The sequence below is a fragment of the Phalacrocorax aristotelis genome, chromosome 2, assembly GCF_949628215.1.
Source record: "Phalacrocorax aristotelis chromosome 2, bGulAri2.1, whole genome shotgun sequence".
NCBI lineage: Eukaryota > Metazoa > Chordata > Aves > Suliformes > Phalacrocoracidae > Phalacrocorax > Phalacrocorax aristotelis.
In genome coordinates this window covers 50,915,832-50,943,805 of record NC_134277.1, presented here as the reverse complement: position 1 = coordinate 50,943,805, position 27,974 = coordinate 50,915,832, and the positions used below count along the sequence as shown (strand labels likewise).

The window sequence follows — 27,974 nt, the reverse complement described above, 5'->3', positions numbered from 1 at the left end:
TGTCAGTTACATATGACACATGGTTGAGTAATACAGAAGAATGGGTAGACTGAGTGGTGTCCTCAGTGTTACCTGCAAAACCTAATTTTTCATTTTTCAAAAAATCTTACTTTTCAGCCAGAAATACCCGCTTTCATTTTAAGCGAAGCACTGGTCTATCTCTTGGATATACACTCCTTTTTTTTGTTATTGCTGTTAACTTAACTCTTCCCTGGAGTGAAATACCAAACCCCAACTTTATAATCACTTACTTAGCTTATACTGAATCGAAGGGTTAAAACAAGCAATTTACTGTATGTCAGTTAATCCACAGTAATTTTCTATGTGTGTTTAGAAACCAAAGGAAATGGAAAATTTCCCATCTAGCTGACCTTAATTAAAAAGACCTGATGACCTCATATTCTTTGGCACTGGCTGACCTACAGCAATTTGTTCACGCATCTGATGTCTCCAATAGACATCTGACTAAGCCCTGTAGTGTTTCCAGATTCTCGTCTTTGTCTAATTAAGTGAAATGCAATGAGATTAATGAAAGGAAGACAAATTAACAATAAAATTAAAATAAACTAACCAGTCCTATAGTTTGTCGGGCCTAACGTTATAAACCCAGTAAACTTTCAGTTACAATTATTTTGCTACCAGTAGTCATATCCACTTTCTTTTAATAAAACCCCTTAATTCTGTGTGTAATGGCAGAAACATTTATCTTCATAGCAATGGCTATTTATCATAAATAGAATTACTTCAGAGCTTAAAAAAAGGCAGGTAAAAGAGTTTGGGGTTTGGGGTTTTTTTCCCCCTGTTAGAGTACTTCCCATACAGTTCTGCATTACTTCATTTTCCAAATATTGATCCAAATACTGTTGGATCAAACGTGATCCAATGCTTGCAGGCTTTGTGAAATGAAACTTTCAAAAAATCTGAACAGATAATCTTAAAGTAATAAAATCCAATAACAGAAGTTGTCTTAAGCCATTTTTTTGCTTCGACAGTGCTCTAATCTCACATGTGTTTGGGATGAGAGCTTGAAAATAGTCTAGTTATTGACTGTGACAAAGATTGTGCAAAACTTGTTTTACGTTTTCAGTGTTGAGATGACTACACTGTATCATAAACAAAGAATATTGGGATTAATAATTTAAGGGGAGAGCAGGTAACAGTGCCGTCAAATCACTTTTCCCCTTCTGAAAAGCTGTAAGCAGTATCTGTAACATTCTCTTCGTTTCTGTGAAGGAGGCTCTGAAATAAGCTTTTTGAAAATACCTTTGTTCTTTGAACAGATTTGGTAAATTCTTAAGAAGTTGTTTGATAAACTGTTTGGGGGAGGGGTTAAATTTAGTTAGCAATATCACAGAATCACAGAATGGTAGGGGTTGGAAGGGACCTCTGGAGATCATCTTGTCCCACCCCCCTGCTTGAGCAGGTACACCTAGAGCAGGGGGCACAGGAACGCGTTCAGGTGGGTTTTGAATGTCTCCAGGGAAGGAGACTCCACCACCTCCCTGGGCAGCCTGTTCCACTGCTCTGTCACCCCCACAGTTGAAGATGTTTTTCCTCATATTCACGTGGAACTTCCTGTGTTCTAATTTGTTCCCATTACCCCTTGTCCTGTCATTGGGCACCACTGAAAAGAGTCCAGTCCCATGCTCTTGACACTTGAAGGGTGCTTCGGATATTTATAAGAATTGATGAGATCCCCCTCAGTCTTCTCTTGTCCAGGCTGAACAAACCCAAGTCTCTCAGCCTTTCCTCACAAGAGAGGTGCTCCAGTCCCCTGATCATCTTGGTAGCTCAATGTAAGACTTTTGTGATTATCATTGTCCTATAATATTAATTAAACTGACTGTATATTCAGGGAAACAAACTGAAGCTTCTTTTTACTAATAATGACAACTTTTTCCCAAGAGAATTAATTTTTGCACAGTATTAATATCTAAAGAGATAAGTTGAACTGATACTGAAATAACTAGATTTGTCTACATTTGATGATGTGCGAAAATGAAATCCAAGAATGCATCTTTACAGCCTTTTATGACTACTTCTGTGCAGAACTGATGGCTTCAGATAGCTCATTATAACCTGTCAGTGGGGGAGAACAAGAATTCTGAGATGTTTTTAAGGAAGATAAACAGGGCAAATAAAAATGGACAGGCGAAGAAGTATTGTCAGGCACTGTATGAGAGTTATTTGGGTGATGGTTCTTTATGGGACTAAAAATTTTCGCAGCATTGTGGGGAGAGAGATGCTTGATGTTTCCATACAGGGAATTGTTTTAGTTCCCCAGTGTATAGTGGGAAAATAGATTCATATTAGATATAAGTTTTTATTTTTAAAATAAACACTGTAACACAGATGCTTTTGTAAATTTAGGGTTACAACTATTTAACACTTTTGTTCAAAGATCATTTTATGAAAGACTTGCAAATTTGAATGCTTTTACAAAAGATACTTTTTTAGGGTTTTAGAAGCCCTTTACTCTTCCTCTTATATTTTTAAATTGTAACATAAAATAAATGCATATACTATCTATAGCTCATTATTTTATTCTTATCTACGGAAAAAAAATTGCTCCGTTTTTTTCCTATCCCTTCCTGTTTGGCTGTCAGGTAATTCAGGAAGGTGTGCAAAAATTACATTACAATTTTCATTCAGAGAAAAAGTATTACATTTCTGAATGGAAACAAATTCTTACTTTTATACTCCAGATTAATTTTAAAGAGGAAGACCTGAAATTCTATGCAAGTCTTTTCAGTTGTGCCATTGTGAGTTGTTTGGTTTTTTTTTTTTGTCATCCACCGCACCTGCAGCTCAGTTCCTTTACTGTCTGTCTCAAAAGAAAATGTTTTGGCCGTGTGTGTAACTTTCGTTCAGCTGTTGAACTACTTGAACCTTTTTGGCGATGTTATATTCTTTCGAAGTAATATGAAGGCTACAGTTTCATGTTTAATTGAAATGTAATTCTTCAGTATTATCCAGTTGTTGATCAGAAAGCTGAAGAATTGTAATGTGCTTGTGCAGCTTTGCTTCGTCTGCTTTCTACATATAGCATCTGAGTTTAGTTCTTCAACTGTGGAAGCTACTTGAAAGCACTGCTTTAGCATAACCCCTTGTGGCTTTTTTCCTGTGTGAAATGACTAAAGCTTTCTTATTTCCATTTGCCATCCATTTTTTAATCTGCTCTGCTCCCTCCCTCTTCATGGATTATAAACCCTTACCCTAATCCTGCCTTTACACTTGTTCAGGATCACAGTCTGCTAACCCCATTGGTGGTAAGAGTCTACAGAATTTGTGTATACATCATTGTTTGACCGTCTGTTTGACATAACTCATTGAAGGACCCTATTCAGCAGAAATTCTGGCTTGCTTTTTTCATTATGCTGCACTTACCTAATTGGATGTAATCCTTATTTAGAAGGCAATAGAGATGGGAGGTTTTCGTCATTCTGGAATACTGTTTTAGCAATCTTTCTTTTATCATTCAGTTCACTTAGATCTTCTACTGGTGGTAGTACTGACAACAGTATGCCGATGCCGTTATTAGCACAATATTTTCAGGATATTAAACTTATTTGGTTTATTTATGGTATAGTGGTACACCTTGCATGTCAGACAATAGAAAGATAAATAACGTATTAGAATGAGAGGTTGCGTTTCTTCTGTATACTCTGAGAAGAGAAAGTTTACCAGCTTTCTGACCTGTTGAAGAAAATCTTCTAAAAGTCTCTGGCACAGTGAACACTTTTAGAATATTTTTCATGATTTTAAAGAGAGATAAAATATTGGAGACTGGAAAGAAGGCATAGTAATATTGGGTCTAAGTTGAAATGACCTGATATGAAAAACTGCCAAACTCTTAATTTTTGCAGGCCGCAGCAATTTTATAGATTTGCCTATTCCTTTTTTGCTATAGGAGTTATGCTTTTTTCCCAGTCTGTGTAATATGTTTTTTTAATAATTTCTGCTGAATAGTTCCATAGTTTGGAAAAGGGATTTTGCTAAATAATCATTTCAAGTTTGAATTCAAACAATGAATCTGAAAGTATATGCATGGTACATTGTTTTAGTTTTCTCCCTTCCACCCAGCATATGTTTTATTTTGTTGGGATTTTGTTTTTTTTCCCCATACAGTCAAGCTTTAATCAACTTGTGTCTTTTAAATGTGCCTCATAAGAAGTAACCCATGAAACTCACTTGAGATGTTGCATGTTAACTCTATAGACCTGATAGCATAGCTGTGGTCATACAGTACCTGATCATTTTTAAAAGACTAATGAAGGGTTTGTATCTGTATGTAATTAACCTTTGGTTAAAATGATGTTTTGCTTTTTATTTGGTCAGACTTCTTGAATTCTGCAGCTGGAAACAATATATATACTGGTGGTATAAATTGGTTATAACTAGAGAAGAATGGATTCTTTGTTAGGGCTTAGAACTTAATTTTTCTGCAACTGAAATATCAAAATTATGGATCAGTGACTAGTTTCTGGTAGAAAGTACAGTGTGTTGAAATGAACATTTATAGCACTTTCTAATGTTCAGTTTTGATTAATAAAAATACAAGTTGCTTAAATATGTCTTGATCAATTTTTAGCTTGCTGAAAAATAATGGAAGATTTTCTTTGAATTTGTGGGGTGACCACCACAGAAATGAATATGAATATTTGAATTGTCTTCAGAGACATTTTATTTAACGTCTCAGAAAGTAGTGAATGAAGACCCCATGCTTTCAAAAGCAAGGGAGAAGAGTTCAGATGTTAGGAAGATGATGTTATAATAAAATAACATAGGTTGCACTGGAAGAACTGGAATAGTCACGAAATCACTAGGTTAAAGTTGCTTCCTTTACCTTTCTAGCAGTACTTTTTCTTTCTTTTTTAATAGAAGGCATGATTAGTGAGGCCATGTAGCTTAAAAAGTAAACACACCAATGTTCGTGGTAGGGACACTGTTGATGAAGACTAGAAATATTCTTTATGGTTTCTGGAGAACTGCTAGTGCTGAATACCATGCCGAGTGCTTCCTTGCATTGATAATTTATTTACCTTGTATGTAGTGCTATAAGAACTTGGACCAGGGTTTTCTATTTTACATTTTTACCTTGTAAGTTTTTCAAGACCATTTCAATCTACCACCAGTTTCCTACTAACTTTAAGCACTTTTTTTTTTCTTTATAACCATCATTGTTTATCTTTTATGCTGTTACTTACACTTATTCATTTTGCCTTCAGCTGGCAGTAGATCTGGGTCTCCTGGAAGAGTTTTGACAACCACCACGCTTTCCACTATGAACACAGGAGTTCAGAGAGTGTTAGTGAACCCTGCAACTGCACAAAAACGAAGCAAAATCCCACGAAGTCAGGGATGCAGCAGAGAAGCTAGTCCTTCTAGATTGTCAGTAGGTAAGACTCACTGAATAACTCTGTTTCTTCGTAGTCCTTCTTACTTGAAGTGCTGAATATCTACAGCTTGTGTTTAGTTATAGGTGGATGATAAAATTAGAATACCTATTGATAAAAATCTAAGATGTGCCTGTTTCCTGAGGCTATACAAGCCAGTCTTAAACTTAAGCTGAAACCTTAAGTTTTTGCTGTCAGAATGCAGTTGTTCTTTTCCTCACCTCCCTGTCTTCCTTCTGTTCCACTTTTCTTCCCTTCCTATCCCCACCCCCAAAATACCCACATCTCTTGAATGAAAGTGATACCATTTAAAAAAGATTTTCTTCATTACTTCTGTGTCTTCTCTTTATGTGTGTGTCCATGTGTATACTTTTGTGAAACAAAAATTAATGTTATACTTCTTAAACCTCACAATACAACCTGATTATATTTTATTACAAAAAATATTATTGAAAAACACCAGTTGATTTTAATGGCATTGCTGCTGTTCTTTGGTATTTTGATTTTTACCTTATCTGTATTAACTTTATATTTTCCTCCTTTAGAAAGCTATGGGTTTTTTCATTTGCATTATTGTTGATTAACATGATCTTGAGCACAAATTCTGAATCAATACTCTGTTCATAGTTTTTATTCTTGTTTCCGTCCTTTTCAAGAGTTACACTGGCTATGCCTAGTGTAATCCAGCACAATCAAGAAAGTGTGTGGAAACAGTCATGACTTACAGTACAACATAATCATCAGTGTCTTTTCTTAGAAATACATTTTTGATCTTACTGCAAAACAGAATTGCATTAAAACTGCAACTTTTCTTATGTCTTCTCCCTTCTGTGCTGCTGTTTGTCTGTACCCTGAATCATACTAGCACGAGGCAGCCGCATTCCTCGGCCTAGTGTGAGTCAGGGGTGCAGTCGGGAGGCCAGCCGTGAAAGTAGCAGGGACACAAGCCCTGTCCGCAATTTTCCACCCCTTGGTAAGTACTCAGAGCCCCTTGTTGTGCATGGCTGTCTTTGCCCTTCATTATTTGCACCTAACGAATCCGTGCCTCCTTCATATAGCTTGTAGCCAGCCACCATTATTTTCCCTTCCTTGGCTCACTCACCACTTACTTCAATGGAGAATCAACCAACGTGTGAATGGGTTGCACACTTGAAAACTAAACGCTATGGCTAGTGTTAGTCTTATGTTAAATACCAAGTCTGGAAAGGTGTGTGATATGCAGCACCTAGGGACTTCTTCTTTGAAAGGGCAATCCTGCTTTTGGAAAGTTCTCAGAAATTGTGTGTTTCTCTTTATTACAGCACTCATTGTTTGGGTGCAGTTAGATAACCTGTTTTTCACTGTGTTTCTCACTTCCTGCATCAACAGCTAGGATCTGCTAGTATTCAAACTTGCTCCCTAGTCAATTAATCATTTTGGTGTGTAAGAATAAAATACATTTCATTTTATGTCTCCTTAGCTATACTGTCATCTCTGTATTACATGAAAAAAAAAATTAACTTTTTGCTATTAAAGCAAGTAAATGTGATGTTGCAGATAAGGGATCAATCTACTGAAGCAGAACTGTATTCTGAGGTTGCTTTCCATTTTCTAAAAATGAACAGGGCAAGTAGCGAAGTCCTTATCCAAGTAGATTAACCGAATTACAGTTCTGAAGTTTATTTTTAATCTGTCTAGAACAAGTGGCAAGTAACTGAAGTAGCAGCCCTTGTTACATAGGGGAGAAGAGAGGAATTGAAAACTTCAACATTCACACATGCATAGCCACATTCAGGCCTCATTCCCAGAGCTGCTATAAGCAAAAGTTTTGTTTTCACTTCGTATTCAAGCTTATTGGCCTGACACTGAAAAGATTTTGCAAGATTGTCAAGCTGTTGTCTGTGTCTGAAATGTCAATAAGGCATAGGAACATTAGTTTATAATTATTTTAACATGCTGTTGGCAAAGGATTAGGGAAGCTACTCATCTCCATCTCAACTCCATTTATTCTTTTCAAGGTTACTATGAAGCTCGTGTAGTAAATTTTGGTAAAAGTCTTTTTACATGTTGGTGTTTGTTTTTATTGCTTGGTAATACAAAACTGTCTCTGTAAGATTGTATCTGAAACTGGTCTTTCTTGGTGTTATCTTTGAGTTAGTCTTTAGCATGCATCCCCCTTTTCGTTGTTCAGCTGTAGCTTACAGTTAACGGCTTTGTAATACTAGCTCTTAAACACAGACTGAAAATAGTGAGTCTCTGGTTGCTATCTCAAATTGAGGTACCCAACTGAACTCCTAATTAGCATTTGAGGTCTATTGTGGTCTGTTAGGGCAGTATGCTTTCTGTCAGCCATGGCTTTATGAAAAAAGTACAGATGACTTGAATGAAAGCTGTTTCAATAACTAATGCTAATTTGCCCAAATGCTATGTAATTGGGAAATGAAATTAAAAGCAGATACTCTGCGGGATCCATTAATGAACTTCTTTTACTAAAACACAGCTGGCAGACTGTGTTGTTGTACACGCGTATCTTCTTTTCTTTTAAAAATGGGGGCATTTTCCAGATATTTTTGTGCTGCTTTTGCTGCCTTACAGCTTAACTTTGATTGCATGCATGCAAGATATGATTTACATTTATATTTGGTCAAATGCCTGTTATCTTAAGAAATCTGTATTAAGCTAATACTGTAAGGTGGTTCATTGGGATGGATGCTACTTGAGGTTTCACTGATGGAGTTTAGTTTTTGTGTTCAGATGTCAAAACAAGTACTTACACAGATACAATAGATTTGAATTGTCTGATAGCACAGAGAATGCAAAGTAGTGTGTATAGGAATCCAGTGCTGTTTAAAAAAAAAGGCAGCAGCTATACCTGAAATGAATGACAATTCCTTCTAGTATGACTTCTTACTGAAATGGTTCCGAATGTCATTCAGTATTTTGTTGCACCAGTTTTGTCTTTTGGGATGCTGTTAACTTCTATCAAAAACATAAAATTTAGTATTTTTCAGTACAAGTGGAAGATTAAATAAGGCAGATTCAGCTCTGTGGGTGTAGCTAGAAACAGTTTTACATGGGGTTGGAGGGATGAGTGGAATTTGTATTGCATCTGATTCTCAGCACAGAAATTTTTGCTTACAAATGCTAAGCCCTTTGGGGCATAAAATGACCCAAATGCTCCGTAATTGCTTCTCTGTATACATTGGTATGAAGTGTTTAATCTCACATCTCAATATAAGATTATAAACTGAGAGATAAGAGCCACTCTGAGAAGCAAGTGATATGTAATTTATATGGAAGTGCCTATTTTTCTGTTCATATAGTTAGTATTAAATGACAGACTAGTGTAACTTTGATAGTGTAGCTAAGAAATTGTATTTTGAGTCTATTTAAAATCTTATTTTGATTGATCTTTTAAAAAATTAAACAGAAGTAAATACTTGCACAATTTCTGCAATTTGAGGGGTACAAAGAATATTGTGAAAATATACTTTGAAGTGAAGGAGGCTTGATCCAGTGTAGTGCTTCCTTTCACTGTCTAAAGACTTGTCCAGCATATTTCAAATGTATATGGGGGCAGGATCATCTTGAATTACATGCCTATAGTTTGAATTTTTAATTGTACCTTGAATTTCCTGGGCTTGTTGATGGAAAGCAATAGAAAGGTTTATCCTGTTATTGCTTGTATTTAAAGCTCTATCAGCCTTGATGCCTATGTTTTGACATCCTCTGTCCTGTCTCCCTTTCCCATGCTGAAAACACACTTTTAAAGAACCAAATATTCCAGAAAGTATTATTTGCATAATAAAATACCCTAGCTAAACAGCTTCATGCAGATTTAGTTTGAAATAAAATACCTGCTCTGCCTTTTGTAAGGAGTAGAGAACTTTATGTGTAAAAAAACAGTGTTGTTGCCAGTACCTCTACAGGATTTAGGATCATTTTGGATTTCGCTCAGGTTAAGCTGCGTGCTTTCCCAAATGTGATTTCATCCCTGTCAGGGTTATTTGATTCAGGTCAGTCTCTGAAATTGTCTATGTTAATCAGAGTAAAGGATGATTCATTTGATTCCTGGTTTCTATTTATACTGCTTTATGTATCCAAATGGTGTAAAATATTTGCATTTATAGTTAATTATTAAATCATAAGATTATATCTGGGGTTTCTGTCACTGCGGGTGGACATCTGAATTCAAGCTAAAATTGTCAAAACCAGTTTCATTTACATGGCTGTAAAATTCTAACTTAAGTGAACTGAAGAAAGAACATGACTTGTTTAAAACCACATTGAATTTAAAATGACTTGATTTAAGAAACAAAATATTCACAATGGTGAGTTAACTTCTTTAGAATCTCTAGAAGACCAGTTTTTTACAAGTGCCAGAAGGAGGAGGGTGCTCAGTTTTATGCAAAAGTCCTTAACTTTGGTTCCCACTTTCCATAACTTTAGGGAATCTTAATGAGCTATAGTAACTAACATAAATATTTCAGTTCCACATTTTATTTAAAGAAAATTATAAAAATGTGAACTCTTAATTGCATTAAATTATTTTAAACTTCTAATTAAAATTGAATAATTTGAACTTTCATCTACACAGTGGTGAGTTTTAATTGAGGTTGACTTACCTGCACATAGGCAAGAAATCAAGTTTGTACAAATTGTCAGCTGCTAACACAGTAAGTTCATGCAGGAGTCACTTTTTGCAGATAATGTTTGGTATGAGCTCTGGCTCTGACTTGAGTGCCTAGAATTGAGTTAATTACAATGGAAGATCAGTATCAATGAAACTTCTTAGGTATTTTTGAGGATTCTGCTTGTGTGTGTGTGTACGTCTGTGTGTCTATGCATTTTTTTCTTCTTTGAATTTAAACATACTTGCTTTTAATCTGCTCTTAATCTTTTAAATTAAAAAGAAAAGCATGAAATGTCCAGTGTACATAAACCTATATAATTCTATATAATCATATTCTATATAATCAAAGAACTTCTCTGAAGCTTTTTCCTTCTGTGTAATACTCTGTTCTTGTGCTGAAGCTGAATCTTTTTGATAAATATTCTCTTGTTCATCTAAGCAACTGTTGCAGCACTTTGATTCCATGGTAATAGGTAGGGTTTATATGATCCTGTTATTGCAGCTTCCAGACATCACTCCAGATCCACTGGTGCCCTCTACACTCCTGATGTTTATGGGGCTACAGGTGAAGGATGAGTACACTTTGCTGTCATCTGTGCAGTCATCCTGGATTTTTTTTTCCCCCCACCCATTTGGTTATTCTCATAGTTCAGTTTTAAAAAGCATAATTTATATTCATTTGAGTTTTGTCGTTTTAATAATCCAGATAGATGTGTTTATGTTGATAGATTTCGTCTCCACCCCCACCCTCAAGTATTAATCCTTCTCTTCGTTAACAACAATCATTTTATTTTTACTTGCAGAAGAACTTCTTTTAGTTTTTTGCTTTTCAGTATTTGTAGAGCATTCTTTATGCATGTAGTTTTCTAAACAGCACTCTCAATAGCCTTCCTATTGTATTTGCTTTCTTTATATGAAAACAAAAACCCAAAATGAAGAAGACCTTTTTAAAAAAAAGGTTGGTTCAGTCAAAACCATTGTTTTGTGGAGTTTTTTTCTCTGTGATATTGGAATAGAATGTTCATATGAGACACTGGTTTTTTTTTTTACTTCATTTCTTACTTTTCGCTGTACTACTAAAGACTTCAGAATGAAAATAACCAGTATTTTAGCTACTACATAATTTATTAGAAAAGTTAAGCAAATGCTTTTCTTCTGCTTGGGTTTTTCAAAGTGAGTGTGGTATTAGTGTCCCATGTTGCTATTCTGACTGAATTCTTAATATTCATTTTTGTTGTTGTAACAGGTACCGGCTTTGGAATTAGTCAGTCGAGTAGATTGTCGTCATCAGTTAGTGCTATGCGAGTTCTGAACACAGGTTCTGACGTGGAAGAGGCAGTAGCAGATGCTTTGGTAAGAATCTCAGACTTGTGTAGGACAGACTCTTAAAATGTTTGGTACCTATACATTAAAGAATGCAAAAGAACTTGTTCATTATTTTATTGGCTTGTAGGTGGGGAAAAAAGAGAAACTAAATTGCTAGAGCTGCAAAGTACTGGAATTTTTGTTCCCTACACAAGTGTCTTGAGAAATTTACTTTTTCCCATGACAGACAGGAAATAGTCTTGGGCTGTTCTGCTGGAGTGGCCCAAAGAGCCTCTTGAGCAGGTAGCACTAACCAGCAGTTTCCCACAACAGCCAGACAAACTTCTGGGTAGGTTGAAGGTTTGTCTGTTAGCTGTTAATGACAGCTAAAGCGCTCGGCTTATCATAAGCCTGGGTTCCATTTAAAGTTGGTCTCTCTGACAACATGTGAGATTGATGCTGAAAAGGGGAACTGGTGGCAGGCAGCATTTCATAAGTTTAGTTTTTGGTTTCTTTTGTTTTCAAAATCTTACTCTGAATTTAAAACTGGTTATGCCATTCTCTCTCTTAACCTTTACTGTTCTTCAAAAGGGTGGGTTTGGCCTGTCTGCCTCCCTGCCCCAGTTAGTCAAACAGAACTCATGATATATTTCGCTATTCGGACATATACATCAGCAAGCGGAAATCTTCAATTAATTTAAAATACTGATGCGATGAGTCAGATACATTTTTATCAGGTATTGTATATTATTTGCACATGATTAAATATTTGTAAGTACCCATTACCTAGTTACCAGAATGCTTTAAGGAATTTGTAATTAGTCCGATTTAACAAAAAGATTATTGGGAACGTTAGTAAAAAACTACAAATTAGACTCTGAAAAGTTCAATTATATAGCTAGATATGACTGGATAGAGAGAAACAAAATTCCAGAGGAAAAATCTGAAGATCTCTATCATCTTCTCAGTCTGGCAATTTAGTGATTTCTTGCTTAATAATGACCTCTTGGCACATTAGTTTAAAATTCGTGTGCCTTCACTGGCATAGAGATCATGATATCTTGCGTCAGAGGTCATGGTGAGATTGAGTGGTTTTTTTCTCCCCTCTGATATTGTAAACTTGCAAAAACTTTTTGACGTTCCTGGGGAATGGTAGTTAGTAAACTGGAAGTTGGTCTGGATTTTGGAATAGGGAACAATAGCAAAACAGTCCATGGAACATGAAAAGTTTCTGGCTATAATTTGAAAGCCTGTGCTATAGATTAATCCGCACTGGTGCAACATAAGGAGTATCTTTAGTACTTTTAGCAGCTTCATAGCTTATTCAAATTTAGCCGGGCAAAGTATGTAGTAAGAATATAAACTGAGGAGAAGCTCATGCTTCCAATGACTACTCCTAAGCCTTGAATGTGTCCTGCTTTGTTGTAGTAATAGTTTGTTAATAGAAACTGGTTTGCATTACCTGAATCCAAAATAGGATGACTCTTCTAGAAATGTTGGAGGAAAGTGAGTTTGTACATTTTAGCTAGCATCTGTCATTACAAAGAGAGATCAAGAACAGCAACATTTTACTATTGTAGTATTTGCACGCCTGGTTGCTTGTCATGCTCTAAATGTACAGGTTGTCCTGTATAAATGGCTCCATTTAGATGGAGATTTGGTTATGAACATCCTTCTTCTCAGAACAGTGTTTTTAAATGCTAGAATGTGGAGTCCTGACACATATATTATAAAAATAAAAAACGTTCTGGGTTGTAGTAGTATTTTGATGGTATGAAAAATACTTGGCCAGTTATAATACTGCTCAAGCCAAAGGTGTATCAGTCTTCCGGCTGAGATCTGGTTGAATAGAAGATGCGTGAAATGCAGCAATACGGTCATCTTTACATATTTTTATACCTTTCACTTTAGCACAGTCCTTGGCATTTCAGATCTATTTCTTTACAAAAATTTTGTTTTTACTCATGATGAGCCTTTGCAAAAATTATCATCTTTGTGATTTTTTTTCCCTTTCCTTTTTTCTCTTATGTACGCTTGTTCTGTTGACAGTAAGCTTGCCTGTTACATGATGTATTGACTAGTTTGTATTGCAATATCCTTTGTTATTCTGCAGTCAAAAATGAGAATCCTGTGCAAACGGCCATAGTAATTAGGGGGAAAACAGTCACACTACTGCTTCTTTGACTGTGTAATGAAAGTGAAATCTTAACTAATGGCTTCAACTCCAAAATTTGAATGGCAGAACTATTTTGCCAGGGGTGTGGGTTCTTTTGGGATAAATAGTGTATTTTTTTCCCTGTGGCCTTTGGCATGTTGTTTTGTTTTGTTGGCTTGGTTTTGTTTTTAGGGGATTTGGGATTTTGCATTATGTAATTAATTTTTTGTAGGACATTTACTGCTCCAGTAATTGTTGCAATGACAACTGTTGCAATTTAGATATTGATGTGAAGTTAAACAGAGAGATGGAGAATTTGATGGGAAAATAAAGTTTAAATGAAGATTTCATACTTAGATAGCAATTGACTGCATTGTGTTAAGCCTTTATACTCAAGTATCAGTCCATAAGACACAAAGATGTTGACAGAGAAGTCTTTGTGACTGACCAGCAGATGATATGGAGTATTTCCCTGGAAAAGGAAGCTTGGCAAACTACTACTTGGCGATGCATGACATGCTAATCAGATACAGAGAGCTGAGAACAAAATTTACAGTAAGACTATATGTTTTCCAGTGGCAGGTAGTTTTAATAGTCACAATGCTGCTATGCCTTACCTTCCTGTTCTCAATTTCTGTTTCTTTTCAATAATTTACTGCTAACAGCTCTTAGGAGACATACGGACTAAGGTATAGAACACTATTTTCCTTCTTCGATAGTTCAATATTTTGCTATTAACATGCTTTATACCAAGTAAGTTAAAATGACAGCATATGTGGGTTTAGACCTGATACTTATGTTCTGTAACATACATAAAATTAAGTGAAGTACCTAACTTTCAATAGAATCTTATGTCACCCTGTAGTGCAATTTTATGAATTTTTACAAGTAAACTTTAAGTTGAATGTTTCATCAAATATTTGTTTCCTCTGCATTTGCTTTGCTTTTATGTTTGGAATACTATGCAAGCCATACTTTAAAATATTTTCATTAACTAAGTTTCACCTGTTGAACAGTTAGAGCCATTTATGACTGCAGGGAGTAGGGGTCACAGCAATTATTTGACCTGTTGGTCTTTCTACCGATAATGGATATGTATGCTGTCTCTTTGAAAATCAGTACTAATGTGGGGTGTTTCTGTACAACAGAAGAAGCCTGTGCGAAGAAGATACGAGTCCTATGGGATGTACTCAGATGATGATGCCAACAGTGATGCATCAAGTGCCTGTTCAGAAAGGTCCTATAGCTCTAGAAATGGAAGCATACCAACGTATATGAGACAGACAGAAGATGTGGCAGAAGTCCTAAATCGCTGTGCCAGCTCCAACTGGTCAGAGAGAAAAGAAGGCCTTCTAGGCCTGCAAAACCTACTAAAGAACCAGAGAACTTTAAGGTAAGATGACATGTTAACAGAAAAACACTTTATTTCAGAGTTGAAGTGAGGCAAGGGAAGTAGCAAAGGAGGCTAATATTCTAAAGAATACAGAAAGTTGGGGAGAGGTAAAGCAGGGTGTGTGTCTGTAGGAGCAAGATGGATGGGGAAGGAATGAGGAAGCTATATTGTCACTTCTGCCTACCAGTGTATAGAATCTGTTTTAAAAGCTCAGTTTAAGAAACAATTTAAAATTAAGATAATTCTTGCAATACAAAAGATGCCTAAAGTGCTTGTATCTAGTATTAATGGAAGGCCTTTATTTTTCTTTATCTTATAATGTTTAAAATTATTATTTTTATTTATTGGGTATTTATTCAGAAGAAACTGTTTACTGCTAACTACTAAGAATACCCTTTTCATTATCTGCTCTCTTTAAATAGTCAGGAATGGTTTCATATATGAATTAGTTTAAAGAGGCATTTAGGTTGAAAGTGTCATTTTAAATGAATCCATTACATTTTTATCGATATCTTAAATAAAATGCTTTTTTCTACTTTGTTTACTAGATTATTTGTTTCAATATTTGCAGCTGATTTCACTGATTGCTCTGCGTCAGTGTTCTGGTAATACTAGTAGGGGAGTTGACTAATGCATTGTTGTCACTTTGACAGTCGTGTTGAGTTGAAAAGGTTGTGTGAAATCTTCACAAGAATGTTTGCTGATCCTCACAGTAAGGTATGTTTAGGCTTTTCTTACTTGCAGTAAACTTTTGATAATATATATTCATAGAAAGCCAGTGGCAGTAAAATATCTCAGCGGTATTTGCACATGTAAAAATTTCACAAACTGTATTCTATGAGCAGTTAACAGTGTCAGATTTCAGTTCATTTAATTTGCATTTTTGAACAAGATGATGTTCCACATTTTTCGCAGGATAATTGAAATAAAGTAAAGGTTAGTTCCATCTAAACTGCGTTGAAGTAGTCTAACAGTTTGTGCTCAGAATTTGTAAGTATTTTTAAGAAGTCATGTTGTTTCAGAGGCTACTTCAACATGAGTAAAGGTTTTCTCTCAATTAGAAACAAATGGTTCTTGTGCATAATTTCAATTGTATAGACAGTGATTTGACTAAATTGTACAGAATGAGTCTGATTAACTATACCAAATGTGTACTTACTTATTTTCCAGGGCATTTTGTATTATCTTATGATGTCTTCCTCTAACTTTATAGACAGGGCTGGCAGTTGAGTTGAATAATTTTGAATAATGTTGAATAATTTTTAATAATCTTTACGTCTTTCTTATTATTTAATAAGTAGGTGAATACTATATTTTGGTATAAAAGAAAATGCAATGTTTTATTCACTTTTACCTAGGTGAAGACCCACTATGGGTGATGTAACAAGGGGAATAATCCTTCTGTTTTCTAAGACCGTTAAAATCCTTTTAACTGAGTTATTTCACTTTTTACATGTTTTGTGGGAGGTGGGTTACTAGTACAGCTTCATATGTGCTGTAATTTCCCATAGAGAAAGGACTGCAGGTTAAATAACGAGCTGAAGAAAGTTATAACTGTATCATGTAAAAAACATGTAACTTCCTATTTTGTTTTGAATTATGGGCTTGTTTGGAAGAAACCTTACCTTTTGAGTATAACATGCCCCACTTTGTGTCCGTATTTCAGAACTGATAAAATGACAGCCCAGAAAAATTCAGAGCAAATTAGGTATTTCAGATGTATTGGCTTTTCCCAGCAGAGTTCTGAAAAACTACTTTTGGTTATGCAATACAGTTAACATTTTTAAGCCTTCCTTATTGCTGCAATGGAAAAATAAATTCAGAGTGATGAGAAGTCTTGACAGGTTACCTTAGTGTTCATGTGTCCTCCTTATTTTTCCTGCTGGAAAAAGTGCCTAGCTGCTCTCTGCGACACCATGTATTTTGGAAGAAACTTGCATCGCACACTGCAACATGATAATAAAGTTGCTCACATACTGCAGAAATCCAGAAAAGATTAAAGCCAAGCTGTTAAAGAGATAGTGAAGAAAACATTCCAGAAAAAGAACAGTTAAGTCAGAGGAGAGGAAAGAAAGTTAAATGGTGAAAAGTTACTGATTTTTAAATGAAGTAATGACAAAATTTTGAATAGCAGCTTGGTGTAATTTTGCTTGCTCTTGTGTTGATTAATATAGCAGCTATGCATATGTCAGAACTACCCTGGAGACTTTTTTTGTGATGATGGAGCCAGGGAAGGATAATAAAAATGTTCCAAAACTTAGTTGTATGTGTGAGAAGAGTATTTTATCTTTTCATTAAGTTTTTAGGAATGTTACACGAAATTATTCTAGTTGATGGGGGTGTGTTGTTTTCTGGGCTTTCTGACATGAGTGTTGCTTTGATTTTGAAAATTTGGCCTGTGTTATTAACACATGTGGTACACCTGTTCCAGTTCTGAAACCTTGCCTGCTTTTGGTGTTGCAAAACTATGAATAGTTACCAATATATTATCAGGAGGATCCTTTAAGTATTAAGAGTTCATGAGCTGTGAATTTTTTCACACACGCATGTGGCTACACAATTCTCATCTTAGACTTTGTCAAATGTCTGTAGGAATTATTCTGTCATCGCTTTTGTTGGTTGTTTTGTTTTGTGTTTTTTGTAAAGGTTTACTTTTAACATAATAGAGGGATGTAGGGAATTGCTTAGAAAAAGAGAGTAATAATATCATTTGGAGGAGAAAATAATAGCATGATTTGAAGGACATACCAAGTGCTTACTTGTAAAATACATAGGGTATCCCCCCAAAAATGACTAAATTTATCATAAAAGTTTTGAAAAACCTTTTTTTGTTTTATTTTGTTTTATATTCCATACAGGAACTTTGTATTGATGGCCACTAATTTGTGTGTTTTTATCTTTTTCCCCTTTTTGTTGTTTTGTTTTGTTTTGTTTTTGTTTCGTTTTGCATGCTGTCCCCTGTGTTGGAACTCTCTTTAGAGAGTAAGTTGGTTCAATATTTGTTGGAAGCCTAACCTTACTTGCATGAATGTGCAATTAACCCTTTTTCTCTATTTTTCTTCCCCAAAGAGTTCATGCAGTGTCAAGCCTTTTGCAATCATAAAATGCTATATACAATTATGTAGACTGTGTGGTAAAGTTTCGAGATGTGCTTTATCTACTAATTAACTGACATTGTTTGGTTATGCATTCCTGCTTTGTATTGTGGTGGTTGGCACATCTGAAATAATTCACTTTAGAGGTAGATCACTTAGAGTTATTTTCATATCTGTTTGTTTTTTCCACTATCAAATTATTCAAAACTTCAACTTTAGATGCTTGATTTCAGAATGTTAATTTACATTATAAAAATGGAAACAAAGCTTGAAAACAGAATTGGCACAGGATCTTTAGACTACTTTTGCCATAGTGATCCATAATTCACGTCATAATGATTTCAATTTAAACCACTTCACATGTTTAAAGTGTCATAAGAAGTCCACATTACTCCATCAAATAAGAGGTCGTAACCAGTTTGTTCAACTTGCACATTTTAATGAAAAAGATGTGTATGTCAGTGTCTGCAAACTCAAAGAAACAGGTACAGTTTTAAAATTCTGCTGAGCTGTGTAGTTTAATTTGAAGGTTTTAAATACAACTGTAAGACCCCTAGTGTAATATTTATAGCACCAGAAAGTTTTTTGTTATTTGCCTAAGTCCATTATGTTTTCCCCTTATTTTAGGCCTGTGGAAGCCAAAGACTGTCATATTACAATACAGAAAGTATTTTTTGGTTTGTTTTTCCTAGGTCTTATAATTGTGCCCGCTACTTGTGCATCCACAAAATGGTATATTGTTTCAGTTCAGCCAAATACAGAAGACCTTAATTCCAGTCCCAAACAGGAAAATTAATTCCCACTACTGGGAGGGTAATTTTTAAACCTCAGACTTGAATATGAATCTGGAAAGATAGCAGGAGTTAGCAAATTTTTTTCCCCAGTTTTCAATGTAGTTTGCCCCAAAACAGAAGTTAATTAAAATAACTCATCCTGATGGGCTTGATGTTGAGTAGGTTTGTATTCTTCTGTTTCTAACACAGCTTTTCAGTATTTAAGATGTCTGTTAAAAAATTCTCCCTGGTCGTTATTAGATCCCAAAAGAATCTGAATTTATTTTTTTACTTCTACTGTAAGTTTTGAGGCGTTTTTAAAGATATCTGTATGGATTTTTTAACTTTATGGTGTGAGATTGCTTACCTTGGCTTGATTATCAACGTGAAAAGAGATCGAATTTCCTCAGCGATGAAGGCATGCAGCAGCATGAGCCAAGTCCTCCATACTTGATCAGTGCTGTGGAAGAAAGCCTACTTCCATGGACTAGTTTCTGTAGCCACTTCAGGTACGATCACAGTTTAGGATCATCCACTCTCACAAACAGCTGCAGAATTTGGCATTATGACAAGCCAGGTCGGCTGCAGGAGGATGCGGGGTTCCAGCCTTTCCTCTGCAGCAGCTACTTCCAACCTTGTACCCATGTCATAAATAGTCAGGAGGCAGTATCTCTCCAACCCTCTTTGCATCATAGCAATACTTGTCCTTCTGTACCCAGCTATGTGCTGGAGCTGGAGTGCATATCAGTTGTGAAGATAGGATTTTCAGCCCAAACATCGATTTTTCTTACCAGAGAAATGAGCAACCCATGGGCCATGCTGGTATAGAGCATATACATTCTGGTTTCATTGTAGTCTTGAAGAAACATAAAATTAGTGCAATACTAAAAAGGCTGTTTAAACAAAGTTACCTGTTTGTCATGCCCTGCTTTACCCCTTCTCTCCAAAAAGCCCTTCTTCCTGATCTGAGTGCTGAGGTTAGTATAAATACAATAATGTTTTAATTTTTTTTACTTAATGCAGTCTTTTCAACATTATTTGTATTTAACATTATTTGTTGAAAAGACACTATGGATAACGTGTTTTTGAAAAAACAAAAGTACTTCTGTGTTTTAGGCACTATGAAATGTATTGTGGGTTTTTTCCCTTCTCTGGTGAATAATTTTGTCTTTGGATACCTGCAATACTAGGAGAATCTTGTTCTGTTCCACAAATATTTATGTAAAGAAATAGTCCAGCTTTCATTATTTTGCAGTATTTAGTAATGCAGATACAACAAATATTTGGCTAAAAAATTGTAGCATCTTTTTTGGTTTTAGAGAGAAAGTGTTTTTGTAGTCTTCAAGGAATATGTCAAATCAGCATAATGATAAATCTTGAAAGGGTAGAAAATTAAGTTTTACTGAAAAAATTGATGTTGCGCCAGCCATCACAGTAAGCATTTCTTTTCTTGACAAAACTGCATGGAATACCTAATTGGCAAACTCCTACAGAAGTCAGCTAACATTTCCAATGTACTTCCGTATCAAAATCCAATGAAAAAGCAAGACAGATTTCTTTTTTTTCCTTTTTTTTTTTCCTGCTTGGCTGCAAACCACTGCCTTTCTCTGCCTCTGATTCCCTTACTGCTTTCTTCTTTGTTTGTAAGTTCAGCATACGTCAGTGTCATTTCCTCTTTTGCCCCATCCTACCCTCTTTCCATCTTCTTCTGCCTTTTAGGTGTTCAGTATGTTTTTGGAGACATTGGTGGACTTTATCCAGGTCCATAAAGAAGATCTGCAGGACTGGCTGTTTGTACTGCTAACACAGCTGTTGAAAAAAATGGGTGCTGATTTGCTTGGGTCTGTACAAGCAAAAGTTCAGAAGGCACTTGATGTCACAAGGTAATGAGTTCTTAAAAAACCATTTTTTAAAAAATGCCGTGAGATCCTTGGGAAAATGCAGAGCTAACAACAGATCATGAAACTTCAGTAAACCTTGCTGCTTAAGCATCTTGGATCCTAAATGACTTAGTTCGGAGTCCTTAATGCTGGGAAATTAATATGATGCTACTTATCTGATTGCAAAATGTGCCTCTGAGCCATGTATGTTTGTCTTGCCTTGCATTCAGTGCTGCAGTGTTTGCGTTTGAACTTCTGTATTTTGGTATAAAAATATTGTTGCAATATTCATCTCTCAGTGTCAGCAGGCTTTGAAGGAGTTGCAGCAATAATTGATTTGTTTTGTCTTCCCTCCTGTCCTCCCAGACTTCACTAATATCCTGGCTCCAAAATGATATTATGTGATTTTGGGGTCCATGAGAGGTGCCCATCCCTGGCCAGTTATATTTCCAAATGAAAGCTAGATTTTTAAGTAGAGTTGGAGGGGCTCTGGGACCTACTTCGCATCCTCCATTCTCTGAAGTACAGGACAGTCTAAGTGGTCTAAGCCTCTGCTGAACCTGCTCATGTGGCAGATCTGCTGTGAAATCTGGGAAGGGTGTGGTGTCTGTTGTGAGAAGAGAGGGAATATGACCTGCTACACCTCATGTTTTGCTGCTGCAGCAGAGCCCTGGAGGGTCCTACCTGGAATGTGATACGTGGGAGAGCGGAGGCAGCCAGAGTGGAACAGGATGCTTCAGAGAAGCATGCAGGGAGGCTGTGGTGTATACCTTTGGCAGTACTACTGCATAATAATTTGGGGATTGCATAGATTAAAATCTGATATCATCATTAGATCATTCCTTATTATTTGCATTATCTGTTCTAGTTATAATTGCTTCCAAGGAGGAATGCCTTAAATTTTGTCCTTTACATGCTAGGCGAATATTTCGGTAAGTCAGATACAATAGTAATAAAACTGGTAGAAATTTTTTTCTTTTTGAAGTACTAAAGCTTTTCTTTTCTGAAAAGAGTGAGGGCTTATTTAGTGTCTCTTAACAGGTATTAAAAGAAAATTTCACATAACTTACCATGATTTGTTTTACAGGGAATCTTTTCCAAATGACCTCCAGTTCAGTATTTTAATGAGATTTACTGTTGACCAGACCCAAACACCTAGCCTGAAGGTAAGAATTTTCAGGCTTGCATTGCAAACATAAATCTTCATTGATAGACATTAGCTTGTCTTAATATTTGAATTTGGATTGTTATTTTTTTCGTTAAAAAAAAAAGTTTTCAATTAGTGGATTTTGTTTTTGTAAAATTTCAGACAGTCAAGCCAGCACTACAGGACCAGCTTCGCTCTTTTTGGAGCTCAAAGGTTTTTGTCTGAATTATTGTCTTTATTCTTAACCCTATGTCAAACTCTTACAGTGTTTACAATAATTTTTATTTAAATGCATTCGTATGCTGCTACTAACCTTTGCGAGAAACTTTAAGCATGCAGATGTTCAATTTTAAACATTACACTAGTATGAAAATGTTTGCTGCAAGAGAGATCTAATAAAACCACAGTACAGTAAAAATGAGCAACAAAAATGTGGCCGCCTAACATCAAGCTGGTTATGCAAACTCACTCTATCAAGTCTTTTCTAATTTTATGTTTGTGATTTCCCAGTCATGTTTTCCTAGTTCATATATATTTTTTCCCGTGTTTAGCCTGATAGGTCTTGAATTAATTTAGATTTTAATATTAATATGAAATCAACATATTAAAAATCAGCTCTCTTTGCGGTACACTTAGTTTTCTGAAAGCAGTGTGTAGCTTTTATAATTACACACATTTTCAGTATAACTGAAAAGCAAAAAGATATTCTGTAGAACATTTACAGTTCCAAAGAGAGTTGATATTGGGATAAATGCATCCAATCCTAAGAAGATTTACAAGTGATGTAAATGGGGAAATAACAAGCATATGATAACTGGCATTTTCTGCTCTGTACTGCACGAAATATTTTTACATGGTTTGATACTGCACAAGAATATGACTTTTCCCAAGTTGTGTTGAACCTAAAGTCACATGAATATGCCTTTTTTGTCTACAATACAGTAAAACTTACATTTTTAAGCTTTTGAGGACAGTTGATACGTTGACCACTGTTGCTTCGTAGAGCTGTGTTAAAAAGGGACTGCTGTCATTTATTGAAGACAGCAAATGAGGTAGTAAAAATCAGTTTGTTGTTTAAATAAATCCTTGGAACAAATTGGGCTTGGTTTTGTTTTACTTGGTTTTCCTCCCCAGGAAGGTGAATTTGATGGTAGAGATGTTCTTTTTTTTTTTCCATACAGTAGCATAGCTGGTAAATGCATATCGATCACGTTTCAAAGTTGGAGGTAGATTTGGAACGAGACATGGACTCCTACTAGGCTGAATTGGGGCTAAGTTCAAGAATATTCACTATGTGACCTAGAAGGGATTAAGAAATGTGAAACACTTAATGGGAAGACATTCTGAAAATAATTTTCAGTATTTGAGAGAGACTTTTGAAATCAAGATGTCAGTCAAAAATACCTACATGGAAGAACATCTGTTAGTATGAAACAAAATCAAGAGTATTTAAAATGAATTTTGGGGACAGTAAAGTATGTAGCTGTTTTAAGAGAAGGTAAGATATTTTTCAGAAGGAAGTGGTATCCACCCCCTGCTTCCATCTTTATGAGGTAACTACGACTTTGGGATTCAGACAGTGAAGTTATTGAACATAAATTGCAGAACCATCTACTCAATATCCACATTTGTGAATATTTTGTCTAAATCCAATCCTCAGTGCACCCAGATGTCTAACAGATTTATTGGTAATCCTAGGGCACTGCTCTCTTTCTTGAAGTTTTCAGCTTTCGTTCTTATTCTGAGAAGTTGTTATTTTGTTGCAGAGCGTGCCTTTGTGCTAGATATACTGAGAAACAACACACACTGTTTTCACTGTGACAGGAAAAATCAGAGAAAGGATTTTCAGCTTCCTTAAAGATGATCAGATATAAGAGGGGATGACAGATCAGAAATTTGCTCTGTGGAAGGATTCACTTCTACAAATGACTTTTCCCTCTGGTTTTCATGCAGTAGTACTAAATAATCATGATCCTTTAGAGTAAACTGTCATTGTTCTTAAGCTTAAACACAGCTAAGTCTTGGGCAATAAAAAACAAGCTTTTAGAGTGACCACAGAGGTGGATTTGGATAGCTAGCCAGTAAGGGGACCAAAGAGAGAAGGTATAATTCTACTCACCTTATCCACGGAGGATGCAGCAAAGTGTATTGTGCCGTACCTGTCTTACTTTCTTTTGCTATAATGCTACATGTAGGTGTGGTGAATTGCTGAAACACAGTTTAGAATTGCCAGATGCATGTATCTATTTTGGTCAAATGCATGGATGGGCATAGGAGTCAAATTTTCTAGACAGGATGTAATCTATTAAGCTTATTTTTGCAGGTGCAGAACATACATTTTCCAAAGGATGGGTGTTGTCCTGAAATACACTTCAAATCACCACTTTCATTTTTCCCAGGTTGAATATCAAATGGCTGACACTCAGTGAGGAATTGATTTAAGCATTGTGACCAAAGTTCATTACAAGTTTCTGAACCCTTCTTTCCTTTGAAAATACTGATCTGCTGACAAAGGTTTTTGCTGCAGTTGATGATAAGATTTTTTTTTTCCTTCCCCTTAAATCCATATTAAAATTTCTGGATTAAAAAAACCCCAACCATCAATGCCGTAGATTCACAGAGATGAGAGCACCCTTCAAAATCATCTTCAGTGGATATTTCAGTCATTTGGTTAAATCATGGCAGAGACAGTCACTCCTAAGTATCCAATAACTTAGTCACAAAGAACTGGGATGTTGCAATCTAAAAGTCACTTTGTGTGATTGTTTGTATTCAGTCTAAGTAAGGCAGAGTCGAGTCTCTCACATTCTAGGAAAGCATTGTAGGAGATGGACTTTTTTCTGGTTTAAGTAAAGCACCTTCTCTACATTCCTCTCTCCTTTTTGCTTTTTTCCTGTTCCATTAAATGTTTCTTTTGTCTTACCCTGGCGCAGAAAATGAAGCTCTGTAAACTTCAAATTTTTCATAGGACAGGAAAGCAATTTGCCTTCTGGCACTGACTGTGTAGCATCCTTACAGCATTTACTGAATCTCTGGAGATAGTTGCACATATTTTTATGCCAGAATGTGCCTTTTCATTATCTATGAAAGATATTTATGAAGCACTTCAGTTCCATTTATGTCTAGGGGTTTTTTGTGAGTAATAGCCCTAATTGTGGCTTGATTTATGTTTCAGCTCACTTACTACAGCAGTGCTTTTCTTAAACAAAATGTCTGTGTTATATGCTGTACAGGAAAAATGTCTCAGTGTTTACAGTCCAGCAAAAGTACAATAAACTCAACCTAGAAGGGTACAAAGAAAGTCAAGACGGTATTAAACAACTTCATAGACAGTGGTTTGAGATTAACAGGAAAATATTCATTGTAAGAATCCCTGGAGCTGCTTTTACTGCAGTCAAAAATTGTTTACCTTCTCTCTCAGAAAGATTAAATGGATTGTTGAGGAGGACAGTATTAGACCTTTTATTTCTAAATCTCAACTCTGTACATACTTACTGGAAATTGTGACAAAAATACATAAAAAGTAGATTTGCTGTTATTAAGGATTTTACTGCAGGGTGTGGTGTTTGTTTTTTTTTAAAATCTGTAATAATACTCTCATTATATTTGAGCACAGAAAGGTACCCTTTCTGAAATTTCTTCTCTCAAAATGCAATTTGTGAAAAACACTCTCTGAAAATAGCTGCCAAACTGAGCTTTGGGTATCTGTCTCACTGTGAAAAACTTTTAGTGCAAACTCTCTCCATTCATCTTCTGTTTAGTGCTCTTCAGTCTTCTGAGAGCCTCCGTCTATCCAGACTTGAAAAAAGTCTGGGAGATTTACTCTGTGGGAGTAGTTTAACAATACTGCTCTCTCAGATACAGTACTCCAGAGGTTTTTTCATTGGGAGGAACGCCTCTGGATGTTCCAAGTGTTACAGTTCTTAGCAGTAATCTTTTTTAAGGTGTGATATTATATATATTTAATCACGCACAGTGAAACATAGTGTTGTCGTAATGGTTTCACTTGGTAATCTAAAAGTTTTAACTATTACTTCGTATTTGGAAAACCATGTAGCCTAAGTTTTTTTGCTGCAGAGATGTTCATGGGTTTTTTTTTCCTTGGAAGGAATGTAGCAAATAGCGTGGGTTTTACTGCATTTGTTGATATTGATCTGCATAAGAAGAAAGCCTCCAGCTGTTGCTTGTTGTATAACTTTGGAGAAGTCAAGCTTTTAACAGCTGCTGTGAAAACGAAGTATTCATTATTCATCAAATGTATCAGCTGTCATTAATGTGTGTGTCACTTAGTGTATCTTGAGTTTCTAATAGCTTGCAAGTTCTCATGACCAAGGGAAATTTCTAAATAGCTTTGGTTGGAACAGTTGTACTACAAGCCATGAACAATTAAAAATACACCCAGAACTCCCTTTCTTTCTTGTTAGGATGGATGTAGGTGTCTCCCTCCTGGTAGGTATTTCTGGTTCACTATAATTATTAGTGAAAATAAAAGCAGCTAAGTAAAATATGTGGCCTAAATAAATGTTCGCCACTTTTGTTGATGGTTTGCTGTGACAAATCTCTGGAGTAGCAGGAGTTGAGGAGATAAATATTTGAGAGATACAGGCGTAACAGCCCTTTGCCCAAAGCTGTGCCCTGGTGCAATTTTGGAGCAGCTAGAGAGAGGCTACAGTCTGGGTTGTGTAAAACAGATTCTATATAAGGAGTAGAGGGAGTTAGTAGAGTAGGGGAATGATGCGCAGATAAATGAGGGAGTAAAGCAGCTTTTCTATCTTCCTAGTAAATCCATGTCTCTACCTTCTAAGTATCTTCAAAGGAAAAGTGGGCATGTGACCCCTTCTAAGTATTTTTTAGAAATTCTATTCCATACTTTTTTAGTATTTAATGGGAAGATTCATGTAGCTTATCCCCAAAGAGAGTGACTGCTCAACTCTGGTGTTTTATAAAAGAATGCTGAGTGTTAACTACACAGTAGGAACTAATAGGAACTGATTATTGGTTCATCAGATTATGTTAATTTTTATTTTAGACTTGAAAAAAAGATATAATTCTGAATCATACTCTAAAATCCTGATTATTCTTAACCATTCTAAGTCCTTTGGTTTTCTTTTTGTTAAATATAAGCTTCTGCATATGCAATGATGTGTGTATCTTTCAGTTGCTATCAGTGAAATCTAAGATTTCTAATATTTGAATTTCTGTGAAATAACTTCCTTCTTGAAATATTATAACCATTTGTAAATTGATTTATTGTATTGAGTTTTATATCAATGCTGACAAGATGTTTAGTTTCATTGGGGGAAAAAAATCATCTTCATTTTAGGGAATGAACGCTATTCTGTGACCACACTTGTTCTTGAGCACACCACTTTTATTGTGCACCTGACTGTATTTCTCTTTGCAGGTGAAAGTTGCAATCCTTAAATATATAGAGACTCTTGCGCAACAGATGGATCCAGGAGATTTTGTAAATTCAAGTGAAACTAGGTTAGCAGTGTCTCGAATCATCACCTGGACCACAGAACCTAAAAGCTCAGATGTTAGAAAGGTATGCTTTTTAATGTGTGATTGGAATTGCAGTACATTTCAAGTATCCTGGCAAATTAGGGAAGCTAATATTTCTTGCCTAAACAAACAAACAAAAAAAACCACAAAACTTTTCTTGAAAAACAAACTTAATTCTTCATGGAGAAAAGATACTTCCTATCCTTCTCAGAAACACACCCAAATTTTCTCTATAAAGTATCAGAATTGACAAAACTTCGCCAAAAACTATATGTTGAAGAATATTCAAGTAAAAGTTTAAAATTAACACGCCTTGGCACTCTCCATTAGGGTTGTATTTTTTGTGTATGTTAATATGTTGAGATTGTCTTTCATAATACAAGATAATACAATAACTTTGTTTCAAGCATTATCTGGTATTAAAATATCTTCAGTGGGCACTTTCTATACAGCTTTAATACTACTTCAGAGACTACCCTTTGTGATACCAATCGCACATTCATAACAGGAATGGTAAGTTTGGTAACAAACTCAGTTCAGTCTCTGGATTTTCTCAAATCCTTTCTGTTTAACAGAAGATAGGTAAATAACTGTTGACACTTTGCCAAAAGAAAATTTGTGCTTTAATAAGGTAGTATCAAAGATTTGTTCTTGTAATGCTGCAGTTCCAATGCAAAACTCCTTTCCACGTAACTGTTGTGAAATGAAAGTAT

General features: G+C 35.6%; 1 protein-coding gene across 23 annotated transcripts in view; it reads left to right on the top strand.

Annotated features, from left to right (window-relative positions):
• CLASP2 (cytoplasmic linker associated protein 2) overlaps positions 1-27,974 on the top strand; it is a 153,989-nt gene that overhangs the window by 107,410 nt on the left and 18,605 nt on the right. For 7 of the 23 annotated variants that reach the window (XM_075083512.1, XM_075083511.1, XM_075083510.1 and 4 more), the window contains 10 exons: positions 5,229-5,399; positions 6,262-6,369; positions 10,511-10,573; positions 11,255-11,361; positions 14,617-14,861; positions 15,515-15,578; positions 20,449-20,612; positions 21,697-21,775; positions 21,919-21,969; positions 27,161-27,304. In XM_075083512.1, coding sequence (XP_074939613.1) covers positions 5,229-5,399; positions 6,262-6,369; positions 10,511-10,573; positions 11,255-11,361; positions 14,617-14,861; positions 15,515-15,578; positions 20,449-20,612; positions 21,697-21,775; positions 21,919-21,969; positions 27,161-27,304 — 1,196 coding nt within the window. The remainder of the gene's footprint in view (positions 1-5,228; positions 5,400-6,261; positions 6,370-10,510; positions 10,574-11,254; positions 11,362-14,616; positions 14,862-15,514; positions 15,579-20,448; positions 20,613-21,696; positions 21,776-21,918; positions 21,970-27,160; positions 27,305-27,974) is intronic. The other 16 variants (XM_075083517.1, XM_075083516.1, XM_075083514.1 and 13 more) reach the window with 5 other exon arrangements.